The 17,355-nt window shown below is 44.7% G+C and overlaps 1 protein-coding gene across 2 annotated transcripts in view; it reads left to right on the top strand.

Annotated features, from left to right (window-relative positions):
* SORCS3 (sortilin related VPS10 domain containing receptor 3) overlaps nt 1-17,355 on the top strand; it is a 419,433-nt gene that overhangs the window by 359,546 nt on the left and 42,532 nt on the right. For both annotated transcript variants that reach the window (XM_059730194.1, XM_059730195.1), the window contains exons 15-16: nt 11,029-11,146; nt 13,210-13,343. In XM_059730194.1, the coding sequence (XP_059586177.1) occupies nt 11,029-11,146; nt 13,210-13,343 (252 nt within the window). The remainder of the gene's footprint in view (nt 1-11,028; nt 11,147-13,209; nt 13,344-17,355) is intronic.

The raw sequence follows: 17,355 nt of genomic DNA, 5'->3' as shown, positions 1-17,355 counted from the left end.
TAGTGAACAGCAGAATATACCCGGTAGAGACTTATGAAATGCATTGATGCCTTCAGCCTACTTCCTAGTGGACCGGATCCCAAAAGAGTCTTCCTCTCCGTTGGTACGGGCAGGCCGTCACGTTGGCAACTTCAGCAAGTGGGTTACAGACTGAAGGGAGAGGGGTGGGATATGAATGTGCGAGAGCCTGGAATGCCTCGAAGAGATGGCTCCTTTAGGAAGTGAAGTGAGATTACGGGGCAGTAAAGGGAAGTTTGCACCCAAGCACTGCACAGCACAGTTCCCACAACTCTGAAACTACCAGTCTGCCCTTTCCCAGCTGCATTGCCTTTGAGAAAGAACGGATTCAACTTCCTGGGCAGGCTTTTTATGAAGGTCTACAGCCATTGCTGCTTCTGAGCAGAAGAGAGAAGGCAGAGGGAGAAGAGAGATGGGGCGGGGGATGCTGTTTCGGAGATCTGCAGAAGGGTAAATGTAGTTGTCAGCTTCCAGGATACATGACTGAATGGAAGGGATTGTCAGAACGTGCGGATTTAGAGAATCCAGACCTGTTATTAGTCCTACTCATTGCCTTTGGGGAGCAGGGTTTTAACACTTGTTTGCTGCCAGATTGTTATAAGCTCTCAAGTCTAGCAACAATGAAATTCTACTGAGCGAGATTGGCAGGATAAGTTTCCAAACCCTCTTTATCCAGCGTATTCAGCAGTCACTTAGAAAGCTCCCTTCTTTTTCCCCCCTTTCAGATTACTTTTATCCCACTCCAAAGACTTCCATTCTGCTTTACCGGGAATCGGTCTTAGGACTGCAGCATCTGTTTGAGATGCAACTGGCTATATTATTGGCAGTGGCCTAGTTTCTCAAGTGGGTTTCACCTCCAATATTGTGCAGTTTATCCTTTGGACTGCGTTGCAGTACGAGCTGGTTGTGATGCTGTGCAAACTGCAGCAGTCAGCTATGGTCTGTTCTGAAAGGCATCCTAGAAAATGCAGCTCAGAGCTTCAAAGGGGGAGAGGAAAAGGGTTTTAATTTACAATGCATGCATCTCTTGACTGCTCTTCAGCTAGGTGAGGTGAAATTAGCTCGGACCTCTGAGAAAGCAGTGGGACATATTGGGGGAAGGGGGAGGGAACTAATCTTAACTCAAGATTTATAGCTTGGCTGGAGATAAGTAATAAACTCAAGAATATTGAGGATTTTTCAAGATGATATTAGCATTTGCTGCTCTGAGTCAAACGACTGGCATACCAAGATTGGTTTTAAACGACCTTTGGAAGTAGCCATTATCTGAGGCTTCCCTTAGCTTGTGCAATGTAACAGCTACTTCACTGCCCTGCCTCATTTGTTGAAGGTCACCAGCTTCGCTTGGGCTCGATTAGGCTCTTACGGTGTGACTTCATGGTTGAAGCCACTGGTCCAAGAGGCAACATGTAGTATGAACTATCAACATCTGTAATGGCTGGTAAAGTTGCAGAGTAGATGCTGTGGCCGGTATCCTCAGGATCAGCTCTGGAGAGCAGACATTCCCAGGGTCGCTGCTCTAGCAACAGCACAAATGGTAATTAATACAAGTACCGGTTATGGTGTTAATTATTGCCACTCACTGTTAACCAGTGGCATGCATGGCTTATGGAAATCTATGCAAAGCAATAAGGAAAGAACAGGCAAAACAGTTTCATTTGCCCTGGTGGGATGATCGCATCATCAGCTCAAGGCCTCAGACCCATTAGCAGGTGCGTCATGGGGAAACTCATCTTGCTGCTGTACCTGGCAGCATCTATTCGAGGGAAGACTGGGGACTTCAGCTTTCAGGGCTGTCAGACGGGTTGCCTTTCATGAACACCACAAAGGAGGAAAAAATGTTTTTTGAAAAACAGCATTAAAAATTAACACTCCCTCCACCCTGTTTATTGTTCCCTCTGCCTGTCATGTGGTTGGGATGTCTTTTGAAGCAGTTGTCATGTAAAGCAGTTGAGGCATATTGGCCAAATAGTTATCTATCTATCTATCTATCTATCTATCTATCTATCTATCTATCTATCTATCTATCTATCTATCTATCTATCTATCTATCTATCTATCTATCTATCTATCTATCTATCTATGTGTATATGTGTATATGTGTATATGTGTGTAGATATATGTATCTATATATATCTATATCCTCCCCCACTTTTTTTAAAATCTCATGGTTTTCAAAAGCCTTGATTTTCTATTCAGTAAACTTATATTTTGGTATCACTTAATATTTTTAACCCTTCCTCCGTCCCTCCCTGGTGCCTGTTGCTGGGCAGCTAATCTGTAAATCCAGCAGGACCAGCGGAGCCTCCTTGTAATTATACAGTCTGCAGATTACTTGCTAATTGCACTTGGTGTTACTCGCAAACTCAAACAGCGCTCCTTGCCGTGTAGTATGTAGCGTTCTTGATCTCATACCGGCGCTTTAAAAAAAAAGTGCCCATTGATTTGATGAGTTAACCCCATAGCCAGTTTCTCAAGGAACCATAGCATCAATGATAGCATTAAGGATCCTGGGTTGTCTCTACAGTCACAGCAGTTCTGTGGATTGGACTTCCTCTACCTGGGATGCCTCGAGCCTATATTGACAGCATTTCATAGAAGCAGGACATTGGCTGCTCTGGTTCTCCTGCGTTACCTGTGGCAGGTTAGGGTGTTTCTTCTGTGTTGTGTCACAGTTGATGGTAGTTTTATGTAGAGTTTGGAGTATGGTTGGGATAGGATGGTTTGGACAGGGCTCAGGCAGGGAGTCAGACTAGATCACCTCTGGAAGTCCCTTCCAGCCTTATTTCTCTATGATTCCACCCTATAGCCCATTACCTCTACCTTAATTGGTCTCTGGCCCTTTGGTAGGGGGTTGCATTCCTCCCTGAACATTTAGCCCAATATCTGTCAATGAAGGTTACCAGTAAGCATCGCCATTTCTTATTTGTTGGAGGATTTCAACATTTTGAAATTTAGAGGGTTTATTTTTCCTCCTTTTTTGGAAGGGAAGCAGATTTTTCCAAATTTTCTGTGAACCACAAACTCCGTAAAATGTTTGTTTTGGGAACAGAATCACCCATTGTTTCTCAAAGGAGAGACGCTCCCATGGACTCCAGTTCCACTTGATAGTAGCTGTCCAGTGGCATTGACAGGACTCCTGTCAATTTCATGGTTGTCCACCATGACTGTCGGGACCAAATGTCAGTTTCATTGGTGTCAGAAGAGCTGTATTCAACTTGATGGAGCTGTACCGGTGTACACCTGCTCAGGATATGGTCCTGTTTCTTGCGAATGGACTCTGTTTTATCTAGGCGAAAATGTATACTTGCTTCCCTTCAGTACCTTGCTTTCCCCTTCCAAAGATGATTGCCATTTTTTTCTAGGTCTTTTTCCCATCTGTAGAGAGAAATTCAGGCAGCCCTGACTCATATCTCAGTTGCCCTGAAGCCTCTGCCTGACTGGCCAGCTGAAACCAGCTGTATCAAATGCTTCAAAGTGGCTTTTAAAAGCTGTATTTATTATTTGGATAAAAAATTATGAAGTGTTTTTTTTTTTTTCACTGGCAATTGCCCTCCTTTACACTGTCATCTTTCATCTTTTATGCCTCCTTCATTTCCAGTCTCTTGCTGCCTGCATCATCTTGCCAATCATGAAATAATATAAATCTGGCTTCTCTTCCACTCTCCCTAATTGCTGATCTGTGTCTCCCTCAATTAGGTTCTGCTTCTTTGTCTCACTCTCTTTCCATCCAATTTCGTTGTAACCACTGACCTCCTTTAGCGCTAATTCCATCTAAACCCTAATAAAAAACAATCAGGAGGTTACACAGCCCATTTGGTTGTCTCCAAAGTCATGATTTATGCCTAATTCACAGGGAATGGCTCAACTCTCATTCTCCATTCATAAAATCTAGCCCTACCGACTCAATTTGCAGTGGTTCCTTCATTGCTTATGTGCTTCATGGCTAAGCCTGCACGTAGTCTGCTGTAGCCTTGTTAGACGTGGGTGACATCAAATCAAGGGTTGGTAACTCTGTCTTTTGGGGGAAATTGCCACTGTTTAGGTTTATTAGCTCATAGTTATTGGACACAATGGAGGAGTAAGTGGCTGAAATGCGATGGTCTGTGTTGTACAGGAAGTCAGACAAAGATGATCTAATAGTCTCATCCGCCCTTAAAACCTACAAGTCTGTGTCATCTGTGTATCATCAAGGACTTCCACTCCCTTCCAGACACGGTGGGGGTCCGCAGTAAAGATGTGCCGATATATTTATGCATGAGAGCACATCACACAGACATCATCAGCTGCTGGGAGATGCTGAACAAACCAGTTCCAAGCTCTGCCCTTTATTTTAATCATCTGCATAGGATCAACCCTCACAGAGAAATTTGAAATGGATGCTACAGAAGTGTGTATTACTGTTAATAATCATGATAATAATATGGCAAATAAACATTGATGTTCACTCAATTCCAGCGATCCTACAGTTTTGCTGATGTGGCATGGGATGATCTATGGTCCTTGCTCTTAGAGGACAACGTGGCCATGTACCCGTAAGTGTGCAACGGTGTCCTCTATTTGCACTTCCTTCAGACCTGGATACACCAGGGCAGCGTATATTGCTCCTCTGGTCCTCCCATTCAGCAACTCTTTCCATGACCCAGTTGTGAACAAGGCATTGCTTAGAGAAGAGGTGTCTTGATCTGAGTCTGATAGGTTTGTAGGTTGTATTTTTTTAAGCGGTAATGTTCTTTTTTCAGGAAACTTAGTTTTAGGTCAACTGAAACGTTTTGGCAATTTGTCTTAATTCCCGCCCCCCAAGAAAAAGTTTCAGTCAGAAAAAGGAACAGCAAATTCTGGAAAATATCAAAATTCTTTATTTTATTACTTTCAGAATGAAATATTGCAGTTCAAAAGGATGTTTTTGCTTTTAGATGTATTTCAGTATTGTATAGTATTGTACAGTACAGAGGATCCCAAACTTTTCCTTATTGTGTACCCCCTGGCAGATTTACCGACTGCCCGCATACCCCTACCAGCACACGTTTTATATTTTAACCCCTTAAATGCCCATGATTATTATGAAAATTAAATCCGCCATTACACACTTTCTCCCGTGAACTCCCCAGAGATGTCTTGCGTACCCCCAGGGGTGTGCGTACCACAGTTTGGGACCCCCTGGTATAGTGCATATAGAGCAACAGGTAAATGTTTCATTTGACCTTAAACTTCTTATGTTTGACTTTCCAGTCAACAGTAGGAACAAAAGAAATCAGATACTCTCACAGCCCTAGTCTTAATGCTTTGTACACTCCATCCTACACATAAGATGGATTCTGTATCCAAGGCCTTTAAAAAACAACGTTTAAATGCTCACTACCTATCATAATGGCTTTATCAATAAGTGTCTGACAGCGTTACATAAAACCAGATTCACAATGGTGCTGGATCACTGGAATATTAATTAGTTAAATTAAATGTATTTCTTTGTAGACAGTGTCTAGCAAATACTAAATAAACAAACTGAAGACTGTTCACTGCCAAATCCTGCAAGCTGTCTTCAAAGGAATATAATTGGGATCACAGCTAAACCTCTGTGTCAAATACATTTTCATCCACCCAACCGTCCCATTGTCCAGTGAAGGAAAATGTTGCTATTTCTGAAATGAATGAAGACGCATGCCCTCCCTCTGAGGTCAGGACAGCTGCAAGATGTTTTTCACAGTTGTTTTCCAGTCCTGCATCTTACCACTCCATAGAAGCTCGCATTAGCCATGGGATCTGGACGGCACCGTTAAAAATGGGAAGCTTTGCAAACGCTCCAGTCCGTTACAATAGATGGTGCTCGATTAACACCTCTGAAGATCAAAGTCCTTCCTATATACCCAGAGTGAAGGTAACCAAACACAGACCACATGCCTCCCTCGTATACTGTCCTGCCTGGTGATTTCAAACCCGATAAAAGGGGGTTTGAGTTAGGAATGAGCAGGCAGTTTAATTTTCATGCCTGAGCAGCTTTGGCTTCTCTTCTGACAGCAGCAATGAACACAAACTGATCCAACCCATGCCTTTTGCTTAAAAAACCCAGTAGCTATTGCATGGTAAGACTTGGTTTTCACTACTGGACTACAGCAGGGTTTGAGCCAGGAGTCTAGAGGTGAAAATGTCATAACCCAAGACATCCAAGCCCCTCACTTGATCTGCCATTAATAAATGTTATTTAATAAGCCAAAAATGACTCGAGACAAAAAGCAGAAGGAAAGGATATGTTATTCTTCAGCCAGTGAGGTTATTCCACAAAATGAAATAGCTTTCTAAATAATTTCTTGCAAGGTCGTCTGGTCAATTTTTATTGCATTTGTAAGTTATTGTGTATTTAAAAAATTAATGAAAGATTTAATTATAGCGGTGTTGCCACTGACCTTTTCCAAAATGACTTCATCATGAATCTGCAGGCATTTTGGAACAGTTTCCAAATCCCTAATAATTTGCTCAGAAATTGATAACATCTAGCCCTGCAATAGACGCATACCCTTGTTTCTTTAAATATATATATATATAAGGGGCTGGGAAGCAATTTCTTGTTTCCTAGCAATGGTGAGTGGACTATGGAGCTGGTTGCAAAGATGCTGTTATATGTGCTGGCTCCACATGGAATTTAAGGGGGAAATTTTATTCCACCCCTGAACTAAGGTGCTAAGTGCAGTACTATGCCTCGCTGCTTGAGTCCCTGAAAAACAGCTAATGCAAAAGGTGAGTGGGTTCTCCTCCTCCCCGCTTTCTTGTGACTCGGTATTAAGGGTAAGACGATGGGTGCATTACAAAAGTACATGCATCAATGGACTTTCAGGACTTGAATAGGTGGAATAGGCTTGCATTTAGATGCCTTAGTCCACGCAGGGCACATTTACATGAGACACTAAGGCACTTTAGCTTAAATGTAAGGTGCATTAGGATGTACACTTACATGTGTGCATCCTTAATGCGCTTTAAAATGACACGCACAGCGTTAACGCACTTGAATGCCTGCACGTGCAGATGCCTGCTTAATGTGCATTAACCCAATGCACATTAAATTTAGGCATGCTTAAATGCATGTGTAGATACACCCTTAGACACCTAATAGGTGGAATAGCGTGTCCTATCTGTTTACTATGAAGACTGGAAACTCAATCTATCATGTCTTTAAATAACCTATGCTGGCCCATACTCATTACAGAGCACTTAGAAGAGTGAGTCTGATACAATTGCCTTTTGGGCTCTTGTTGTTATTGATTCTCAAGGACTTTTTGCTCCAGCTGCTCAGTGGAGGAAATCACAGATGGCTTTTTGTATCAGCTTCCCAAACTGGGGTTGTGAAGACCATACTTTTTGATGTCTTTCTATCACCACTAGTAATGAAGAGTCTTCAGTGACTGCAGCCAAACTCAAGAGTTCACCTTCTCTTCCTTGACCTGTATCTCACTCTAGAAGGTTAGCAACATGTAGGCAGGGAAGAATAAATACCCACCTGACTTAGTGAGTAAAATAACCAGATTGGAAAAAAACTCGCATAGAAATGATGCACTGAATGAGAAAGTGTCTGTAAGCAAGTGAGCAGATTCACCAGCGGGAACCTTCCAACTTGTCTCTTCACACCCTTTTCTTCAGGATGTGATCTGTTTCCAAAACATTGATCTATTTATTTATTTATTTATTCCAAAACATCTATTGCAAAGCCAGAGCTGATTGGCTCAGAGTTTCCTTTACCAAGCACCAGCACCAAACCAATAGGTTAGTACATCACACAGTCTATATGCATCACGGTGGTATACAGTATTGGTGACTCTCATCCTCGTTTGCAAGCCCAGCAGCCTTGCTTGCTTGCTGCTCTGCCCAAGAGCATTCCTTGTTACCGAAAGCTGGATCATACTCATTAATCAGTATTAAGGAGCATTTTTTTTTTTTTTTATTAAAAAAGCATATGAGGACCAGGTGACCCAGAATCATCCCACTAACACAGAGGAAAATATCCTGTAGAGTTCATACTGCTCTAATTACATTTAGCATAGTATTGTTTCCATCTAAATTATAGCAATTATATACAAAGATCTTCTTTGAAATCATTTAATTAAAGAGTAGCTAATGCTCCATGCTTTTGGAATGCTAATGCATTGCCTTCCACTTAGGAAACCTTGTTTTTTCCATTAATTATTATTACTAAGCAAAAGTTTCAGGGTTTGTTTTTTTTTTAGTTTTAAAAAAGCACATGGTTGTGGTGAGTTTTGAGGCTGGTGAAAGTGCATTGCAGCCTTCTGCTTTGCCGGCTGTGCTGTCAGCGAACAGTTGCCTGTTAGTAAGTGCTGACAGAACCAACACTTTGCAGTTCAGCTCTTATCCCATCCCGTGGCCACTCAATTGTCTTGATATTTGTGGTTGTGCTGTCTGCTGGGTTCCAGCAAATGGTTCTTCTCTCTGCTGTAAGGAGTTTGTGACACCGCTGGATCCACAGCTGGCATAAATCAGCAGAGTCCCTTTGGAGTCAATGGGACTGGGCCAATGTATATTGGGTAGGGCTCCAGCTCACCAAATGGAGTAACCTTCAAATCATCTACAAGCAAACGGGTTTGGAGGAAAGATGCACAGTGAGTCTATGAGACGTCTTAGCCACGCAGGCGTTCTAGGAGGACGTAAGCTGAAAGCCGTCTTCAAAAGCACAGCTGGAGGCTGGGATGCCGAACCAGATGTTGGGTGTGAGCATAGCCGTGTTGCAAGCGGGATATTACTGGATTTGTCACGAGTGGGTGGAGAGCTGTTTGTGTGGCGTCCCAAACCCGGTGCGCTGGAACGATATCTGAAGCAGCTGGGAGCCCGACCCTATCTAGTACATATTGAATCGACACTGAGTGGTTTGGACATCACACAGCCTAGAAGCCGCCCACTACAGAAAGGATGTTGACAATTTAGAGACGGTCCAGCGGAGGGCAATGAAAATGGTTCGGGGGCTGGGCTTATGACTTGTGAGGAGAGGCTGAAGGAACTGAGATTATTTAGTTTAGAGAAGAGAAGACTGAGGGGGGGACTTAACAGCAGCCTTCAGCTACCTGAAAGGTGGCTCCAAAGAGGATGGAGCTGGACTGTGCTCCGTGGTGGAAGATCACAGAACAAGGAGCAATGGGCTCACAGTGCAGCAAGGGAAGTTGAGGTAAGCTTACAGTCCAGCTGGAGATGAGATGGGGCAAGGGGAGATAGCAAACCCGGGGTTGGGTCCCAGAGAGATAAAGACTCCAGTCATAACGTGAGCAATGTAGGTGTCAAGAAGGTCGCACTCTTTTCTGCTTTGCTCTATTTTCCCTTTTACTGCAAGACTTGCCGAGCATTTCGGCACCTTTAGGTTGACTTAATAGAATTATAAAAATATAATCTCAAAAATGCCTTGAGTGAACATTTAGAATTGTGAAAGACTTGGCATATGGAAAAATACTTCTCCCCCATTTTCTAAAGCCCGTTGTTCAAGGGCTAGAAACGATTCAGATTATGCGTAGTGTGAAAATAAACCGGATTAAATTTTAGCCAAGTTTTTCAAAGAGCTATTCTTTCAACGTCCGAATCTCCCAGTTTTGGGAGGAGAAGCTGATTTTATTGGTTTGTTCTGATAACACGTTGATTGGCTTCATTTTATATATATATCTATATCGATATCTATATCTGTATTGATATCTTTATCTATATATATAGAGATATATAGTTATTAATTTATTTCCTGCCTCTCCTGTGCGAGATTGTAGCTTTGTTTATAGCTTTCCAAGTGGTTACCTTTGCCTATGCCATAGCTTCCCCTTACCAATATACTTCTTTGGCCTCTGCTGAGTCAAAAACTACTTCTTACTGAGAAAATAGCCACTCGCGTGAGGCTTAAGAAGCAGTTAGTTTATCGAAAAGCAGGCTCCCCGCAGCTCATCCAACAATTCCAGTTGAGTGGAGCCTTTTGTCTGGATACCTGATGTTATTTATTAATTAGGGGTGGATTTGTTGTGGGTTGTTTTCCTTTTAGGAGATGTGAGCATCCTCCAGGTAGATTCTCTTAGTAATTATTGCACTTGAGAGCATGGTGGGATGCACAGCATTGATGTGCTTGGTCTCACTTTGTCCTGCTCTTGCAAGCGCATGGGTAACTCCCAGCCTCAACACAGCACTACGCTTCCCGACCGTACAGCGTATCCCTTTATCTTGCCTGTCGGTGAGTCCATGTAGCACTGAGTAGAGTGGGGCTCGGGAGCTGGTTGGTATCTCTAGGGACTAATCTGTGGTTTGGGGATGTGAAAATGGTATCCTTATTTGGGAAGCTGGACCACAGACTCAAGTCACCGAATCAGGGATAATAATCAGCCTGCTCAAATGCATTTCAGAAACCGACTCATGAATTCCCCGCCCTGCAGTGATTTGTGTTATTTTGCAATCCCAGTACCACCTCAGCTCTTTCCTAATGCCACCGGGGCACATAACAACACTCAGAGCAATCTTTGCAGGTGTTTTCTTGTGTCACCTTAACCGAGCATCACCTGTAGTCATCTTCCTCACTTCATTGTTCAGCTCAGCATAAATATATTTAATACTGTTATCTGTACAATAGAAACAACTACACTGAGTTAGCTAAGAAAGAGCAAAGACTTAAACACAAAGACTTAAACAAAGGTAGAACTCCTTGGGTCCCTATTTCCAGTGGCTTTAATAGGACTAATCTCTCTTGCCGTCATTTCTTCTTTGTGCAACAGCAGCATTTGCATGTCTGAGCTAGCCATTATAGTGCATGCCATTCACACACACACACAGACAAGAGAGGCACAGGATCAGAGGAAAGGGCACTGGATGCCAGCAGATGATTGGGAACCAGTGCACAGGTAGGTTCAGGTGAATTGTTCTTCTCTGTGAGGAGTTAGGGACTTTCATGTTGGTTTCCACTCTCAGATTCAGGAAGGTTTCCACGAGGGAAGTCTATTCCCCAGGCTGATGGTGTGCGTACACTTCTTTTTTCCCTCCAATGCTTAGAATTTTTGGGCACTTCAGTCTGCGTTCAGAGTGGCAGTTGGTCAAAGTGGACTACAAATCCATCTTCAGCAGGCGATGCAACAAGGATGACTACCAGACCTGGCACCTGCACAACCAGGTATGACTACCTCTCTGGGGTGGCCTTTAACCGAGCTCTCCTTGCATGCTTGTGGGTAGGAGCCTGCTTTGCTCTCTTTCCCAAGAAGGGAAGGATCTGGCATCTTTCAATGCAGTCAGCGGTTTTCACCTGTAGATGTGACATAGTTTAAGTGCTTGCATTTCTGGAGTGGTGCTAAATCCTGGCTGGACACAGCTTGTGCTCTGGACTACACGAAAACTGCAATAAGCCAAATCTCATGCACCCAAAGGTCCCCATCCACCCCTGCACCAGTGCAAAAGAGGCATGTCTTGTCCTTGACTACCAGATTAAAGCCCTTTTATGCCTTTTGATTGGTTTAATTATATGCCAGTAGAGTCTGCTTTTTTTTTTAAATAAGATCACCTAAAATTAGCAGGACATTCACTAGCTCTTTCTGAAAACCTGCAAGGGTTTACCAAGCACCATCCAACTTGTCCCAGGAAGTTCAAATGACCCTGGCCCCTGCTGGCATGTGTCCACTTACAGAACGGTGTAACAAGGTGTTAGGTACCTTTAATAGCCAAGGGACCCATTGCGAGGCAACCCCATTCACTTATCAGCTACAGCCACAGGTTGAATGGGCTTGTCCACACACAGCAATGCGAGGATGTGCTCTGTGGGATAACCGAGCTAGCTCCCAACAAGCTGGTACGTCTGCCCATCGTGGTGCAGTCCATGCAGAGATACTGGCTGGGGACCTGGATCCAACTCCAGCCCTGTATCAGTGCCACCTTCTGCATAGGCTTGATTCGCCTGGGTTGAGCACTGCACTGATGCACCTACATTGCTTCTGGCTCCAGACCGAGCACGGCGCTGCACTGGCCATGCAGACATGCCCTGAACACCTTTCAAGGGCTGAGGTGACTCTTTTTGGGGAGCCACAGGAGGCCTTGAGGCACTGAGCAGGGTCTGGAGGGACAGGTCTTTGGGCCCTTGTGTTCTGTTACCTACCAGGGTTTGGGCTAATAAACCCTGCCCCGAAGGAAACATTTGAAGAGACTTTGGGTGTGATGCCAGCCTTACATGGGCTAGTGATAGTGCCCAGAGGCCTATGGTTGTATTAAAAAGTTTCATCCCATCAGCATGGCTCAGATAAGGTTAAGCTTGCCTTTGTGGTTAAGCTATAAGAGGGTTGGAGTTGCTTCGTTAGCTCTGCCTACCTCATGGGGTTTTGTATACTCCTAGGGAGTCTTTTAAGAGATGATGCTGGAGAAGAAAAATGCCTGATTTAGACATAGACATAGTGGTTATAGAGGAGGAAGCACGTGCAGATGCTATACAAGGCAAACATGCTTTGTCGTCTGTACAAGCTTTGTCATCTGTGACCACGTGTCTCATTTTCAAGCTCGATGCTTTTATGGCCAGAAGCCAACAGGAGGCTCCATCCCTTGAAAAAGCCATCATTGTACAAGGTCACGGGCCTCCCCATGGGAAAGAAGTGTGCAGTTAAAAAAACACGGGTGCTGGAGATTAAAAAGGAGTGCGAGGTAGCCTAGCGGTTAATGTCCCAACAGAGAAAAAATTAAAACCATTGGAAATGATGAAAAAAGACAGTACCCATGAATCCATGCAGTCATCTTGGGCATTGGGAATAATGGGAAAGAAAAGTAATTCAATTCTGCAGTGTATTTTCTTTCCTTTTGGGCCCAAGCAAGTTATTTCAGTGCAACAGAAAATTTTATTTATGGCCATTCACCTAAAGGTCAGACTTTCTGTTTTTGATTTAGATATCCTCTGTATTGCTTTAGAAAGCCTTAAACCTCCTGGAACGGTGCTTGAAACAAATCATTGAGTGCTGTAAGACTGTGCTATAGGCTGAGTTGCAGTCAAATGGGGGAAGAGAAGCCCAGGCTCGTGGGGTCTACACCTAGGCTTTCACAGACTTTGTGTTTGCCCTTGGAGAGTTCCCCTCTTGATGCACGACTTTTGCCACTTGCACAATAGGAATAAGCAGTCCAACATCAGTAAGCTGTGAGGGAGGCAGGAACTAGAAATCCTCCGGTTTCTCCTCCTCCTAACTCCCACTCTTTCTTCTGCGGAAGGGGGAGCCTTGTGTCATGGGGGAGAGGAAGATCTATAAGAAGCGCAAGCCCGGGGCACAGTGTGCACTGGGGAGAGACTACTCCAGGACTGTTGTCTCTGAACCCTGCGTCTGCGCCGACGGCGACTTCGAGTGGTGAGTACCCTGGTCCTTTATAACTCATGATGCTGCTGTGCAAATCGTTGCCTTGGGGCTTGTGCAGAGCCAGGTGGTTGGATGCGGACGGTATCCAAGCGGGCTCTGATGGAAATGAATGGGTAAGCCAACACTGCCCTTACAACATGCCCCTGGAGGGTGCCTCCTACTTGGCGAAGAGGAGATTTCAGACTCACTTGGCTTTTGTCACCACTTGAGGCCCCAAGGTACAAGACAGGGAAATGATTTTTCTGTTAGCCTGGGAAAGTTTTATTGCTTTTCAGCAGGACTTTATTAAGGAATCCGCCGATTCTGCTTCTTTCGCCTCCCCGTGCACCCTGGGCTTGTCAGAAGTCACCAGCTGTTTTGCATAAATATTGATGTTTCGAATTAATGGTGTTGTAAATTCTAACCTGCTTTGAGAAGCTGCTTTTTGTAACCCCCCCACCCGTCGGTTTTTGCAGGACTTTCTGATCCAATCTTGACATGTAAAGGTACCAAAATGATGGGAAACAAGGAATATGAAGAAAGGTTACTACATTTTCATGGCACCTGGAGACAGTTGGGTCCAACCCAAGAGTCAAAGACATTGAGCAGAAGTATATCTCATCTGAAAGAAGTTTCACCTTTTCCTAAAGGGTGGGGGGATTTGATAGCATCCTTTATCTACCTGCAGGGGGTTACAAAAAGGATGAAGTTGGACTGTCCTCAGTGGTGGCAGATGACAGGAGCAATGGTCTTACGTTGCAGCAAGGGAAGTTGAGGTTGGATATTAGGAAAAGCTCTCTGACGAGGAGGCTGGTGAAGCACTGGAACAGGTTACCCAGAAAGGTGGTCGAACCTCCATCCTTGGAGGTTTTTAAAACCCAGGTAGACAAAGGCTTGGCTGGGATGATGTAGTTGGGGCTGGTCCTGCTTGGAGAAGGGGGTTGGACTAGATGTGACCTCCTGAGGTCCCTTCCACCCTTGTCTTCTATAATACTATGAATAATAGAGGAAGGAAATCTAAAAGTCTTCCGACTTAATCCAGGAGAAATGGCATCTTGTAGGCAGTTGTCACTCCTAAACCTAAGATTTTACACTAAGAACAGGACCTTTTCACAGCATTTATCTTAGACGTGTTTGCACGTGGCACCAAGCTCAGCCTGTCATTTAGCTCCAAGAACGGCTATGCCTTGGTCCCATCGGTTGCTGCGTCTCCTGCTTTCTAGCTGCAAAGTTCAGCCGCCTGTCTGTTTTCATGAGGCTCTCATTACAACATCATAGCTCTTTGTGATGCACAAGCCAGAGGGAACCAGCTTGACTTTCATACGTGAGTTTGCAGGGCTGACAGGAAAGACGGAGGAAGGGAAATCCATCACGAGAAGCAAAAATGACTATTGGTTTTGGGCACCGCCATTTTTGGGGTACCCAGTCTGAGATATCTTCAAAGGCTCTGATTTTTCAAGAGGACGGCCCTCCTCACTTTTGGAAAAGCAGGGCTCTCAAAGGCTGTTCAACCTGGGCATCCCAAAAACCCAGCAGGGTACCCAAAATCACGAACTGCTCTCGGCAATCTCAGCCGGACCCGTGTTTTCTGTGTTAAACTGAGCAGATCTGACTGGGAGAGCCCGAGGGGCGAGATGTGGAAGTGCATTTTGTCACTAGGGCTTAGCCGCCTTTCCGTAGACCCACACTTTCCAGACACAAGCGTGTGGGTTTGCTAACCTGATGTGGAGGTGGCAGATAAACACAAAGCTGGCATCACTGTGGCTAAGAGCACACTGGCTTAAGCAAGCATTTTAAAAATCAAACCTTAGCCTTTTTTTTAGCAGGGAAAAAATGGCAGCAGGAACCAGGAAGCGTTATTCAAATGCTCGCTGGTATTTTTTCCCCCCTGCTGGTTCTTTATTTACTCTGTCAAGAAGCTTTTCCGTGAAAGACGGAGCAGCATCTGGACTTGATTATTTCCCTAACTTATGCAAACCCCGAGGCTTGTGAGAGGGAAGGTGGACAGCCTGTGAGATTTTAATATACATTTACCAGAAGTTAATGAACATGCCCGGAGCCTTTGGGGCATACAGCAATGTTGTCTTTAATTTTATTAAATATTTATGCGTCTCTTTTCTTCTTTGGGGCAAAGTACAACTCCTCCTGAACATTTTTAATTACCGAGTCACTGCCAGGCATTTCTGCCTATGCGGGGCTGACCCACTGAGGCTGATTAAATTGAATGCTAAGACAAAGAACATTAGGGAATCGCTGAATCTCTTCAAGCAGCTCAGAAATTTCTGGCCGCCAAAGAGTACTGGCACCGGCTAGGGGGTTGCTGGGTATACAACTAATCCTGCTTGCTAAGGCCCTTCTCTAAAACTTCCTATTCGGTCTTCAAGAGGCTCACAGTTAAAACAAGAGCATCAAGAGGAGCACGGGGCTGTTGTAAGATGGACTGTGTGCTGTCTGCGATTCCCAGAATGGTGTAGCTTGCTGGCATTGATTAGCTTCTTGCGGGCTGAGGTCCAGGGTCTCTATTTATATTCTTTCCTTCAACATAAAAACCCTCTGATCAAGTCTAGCCAGGGATGCACACGGGACCTGATCCAAAGCATATTACAGATTATGGAAAAAATCCCATTGAGTCCAGTAGCTGCTGTGGCTTCATCATTAAGTTGGCAGGCAGGCATCTGTTTTAGGAAGATGACTTTGATGGAAGTAGGTGAACTGATACCCCTTCCTGGTCCAGAGAGGACTTGGGGCTCAAGCTCCTCCTAGTCCAGAGAGGACTTGGGGCTCAAACCCCTCCTGATTCAGACAGGACTTGGGGCTCACAGCCCTCTTGGTCCAGACAGGACTTGAGGCTCATACCCCTCCTGGTCTAGGGATGACTTGAGGCTTACACCCCGTCCTGGTCCAGACTGGACTTGGGGCTCATACCCACTCCTGGTCCAGATGGGACTTGGGGCTCATACCCACTCCTGGTCCAGACAGGACTTAGGGCTCATACCCCCTCCTGGTCCAGATGGGACTTGGGGCTCTACAACATCTTTTCCCCTGCATGACAGTCTATTCATAACGATAGGCCAGCACTGAACCATGCATAGCAACTGAGCATTTATCGCCAGCTGTAACACCTTCTACGGGTGCGCTTGGAACAGTCTGCAAGGTATAATCATAGAAATCATAGAAAAGGAGGGTTGGAAGGAACCTCAGGACATCACATCTAGTCCAATCCCATGCTCAGAGCAGGACCAGCCCCAACTGGATCTTCCCAGCCAAGGCTTTGTCTACCCAGGCCTTAAAAACCTCCAAGGATGGAGACTCCTCCACCTCTCTGGGTAACCTGTTCCAGTGCTTCACCACTCTCAAGTGAGAAAGTTTCTTCTAATATCGAACCTAAACCTCTGTTGCTGCAACTTGGGAGCATTGCTCCTTGCTCTGTCATCCTTGCTCCTTGCATTGCATCCAGCCCCATGGACTTGTACAAGTCCAGCTTTTCTAAGAGCCCATCCCTCCAGAGCCCATTGCCACTGGATAAGTCTGCCAGAACTCCAACCCCACTATCTATGTTGTTCAACCCACTATTTAGCTCTCTAATTTGGGCTCAAAGGCCTAGCTAGAGGCCCACTTCAACTGAGCACTTTATATCATTCAGAAGTCCATGTGGTCAAGTCCCAATGAGGTCAGTGCTCTAACTTTAAGTAGAGGTTTAAGTGCTTTGCTGAACTGGTTCCTCAGGTTTTGGTTTTTCCGTACTGAAAACTTCGTATGACTTCACCTGGAGTCTGAATCGAGGAGAGTGAACCTGAGCAAGGGTGCCCGCATTGTAGATGAAAAGGCCCTGTGATAAGAGCCCTTCAATATGAGGCTTGTAAGGAGGATGATGATCAATTCTTGACCTGTCCCATCTGGACAAAGAGAAGTGCCAGGCCTAAATTGCACCAAGGGTGGATATTAGGAAGACTTTTTTGGATGAGGAGGAAGGTTAAGCACTGGAACATGACCAAGTTCTCCATCACTGGACGTTTTTAAGTAC

The sequence above is a fragment of the Alligator mississippiensis genome, chromosome 6 (genome assembly GCF_030867095.1).
Source record: "Alligator mississippiensis isolate rAllMis1 chromosome 6, rAllMis1, whole genome shotgun sequence".
Classification (NCBI taxonomy): Eukaryota; Metazoa; Chordata; order Crocodylia; family Alligatoridae; genus Alligator; species Alligator mississippiensis.
The sequence above is the reverse complement of the archived record's forward strand: the minus strand, read 5'-3'. Positions and strand labels throughout refer to the sequence as shown.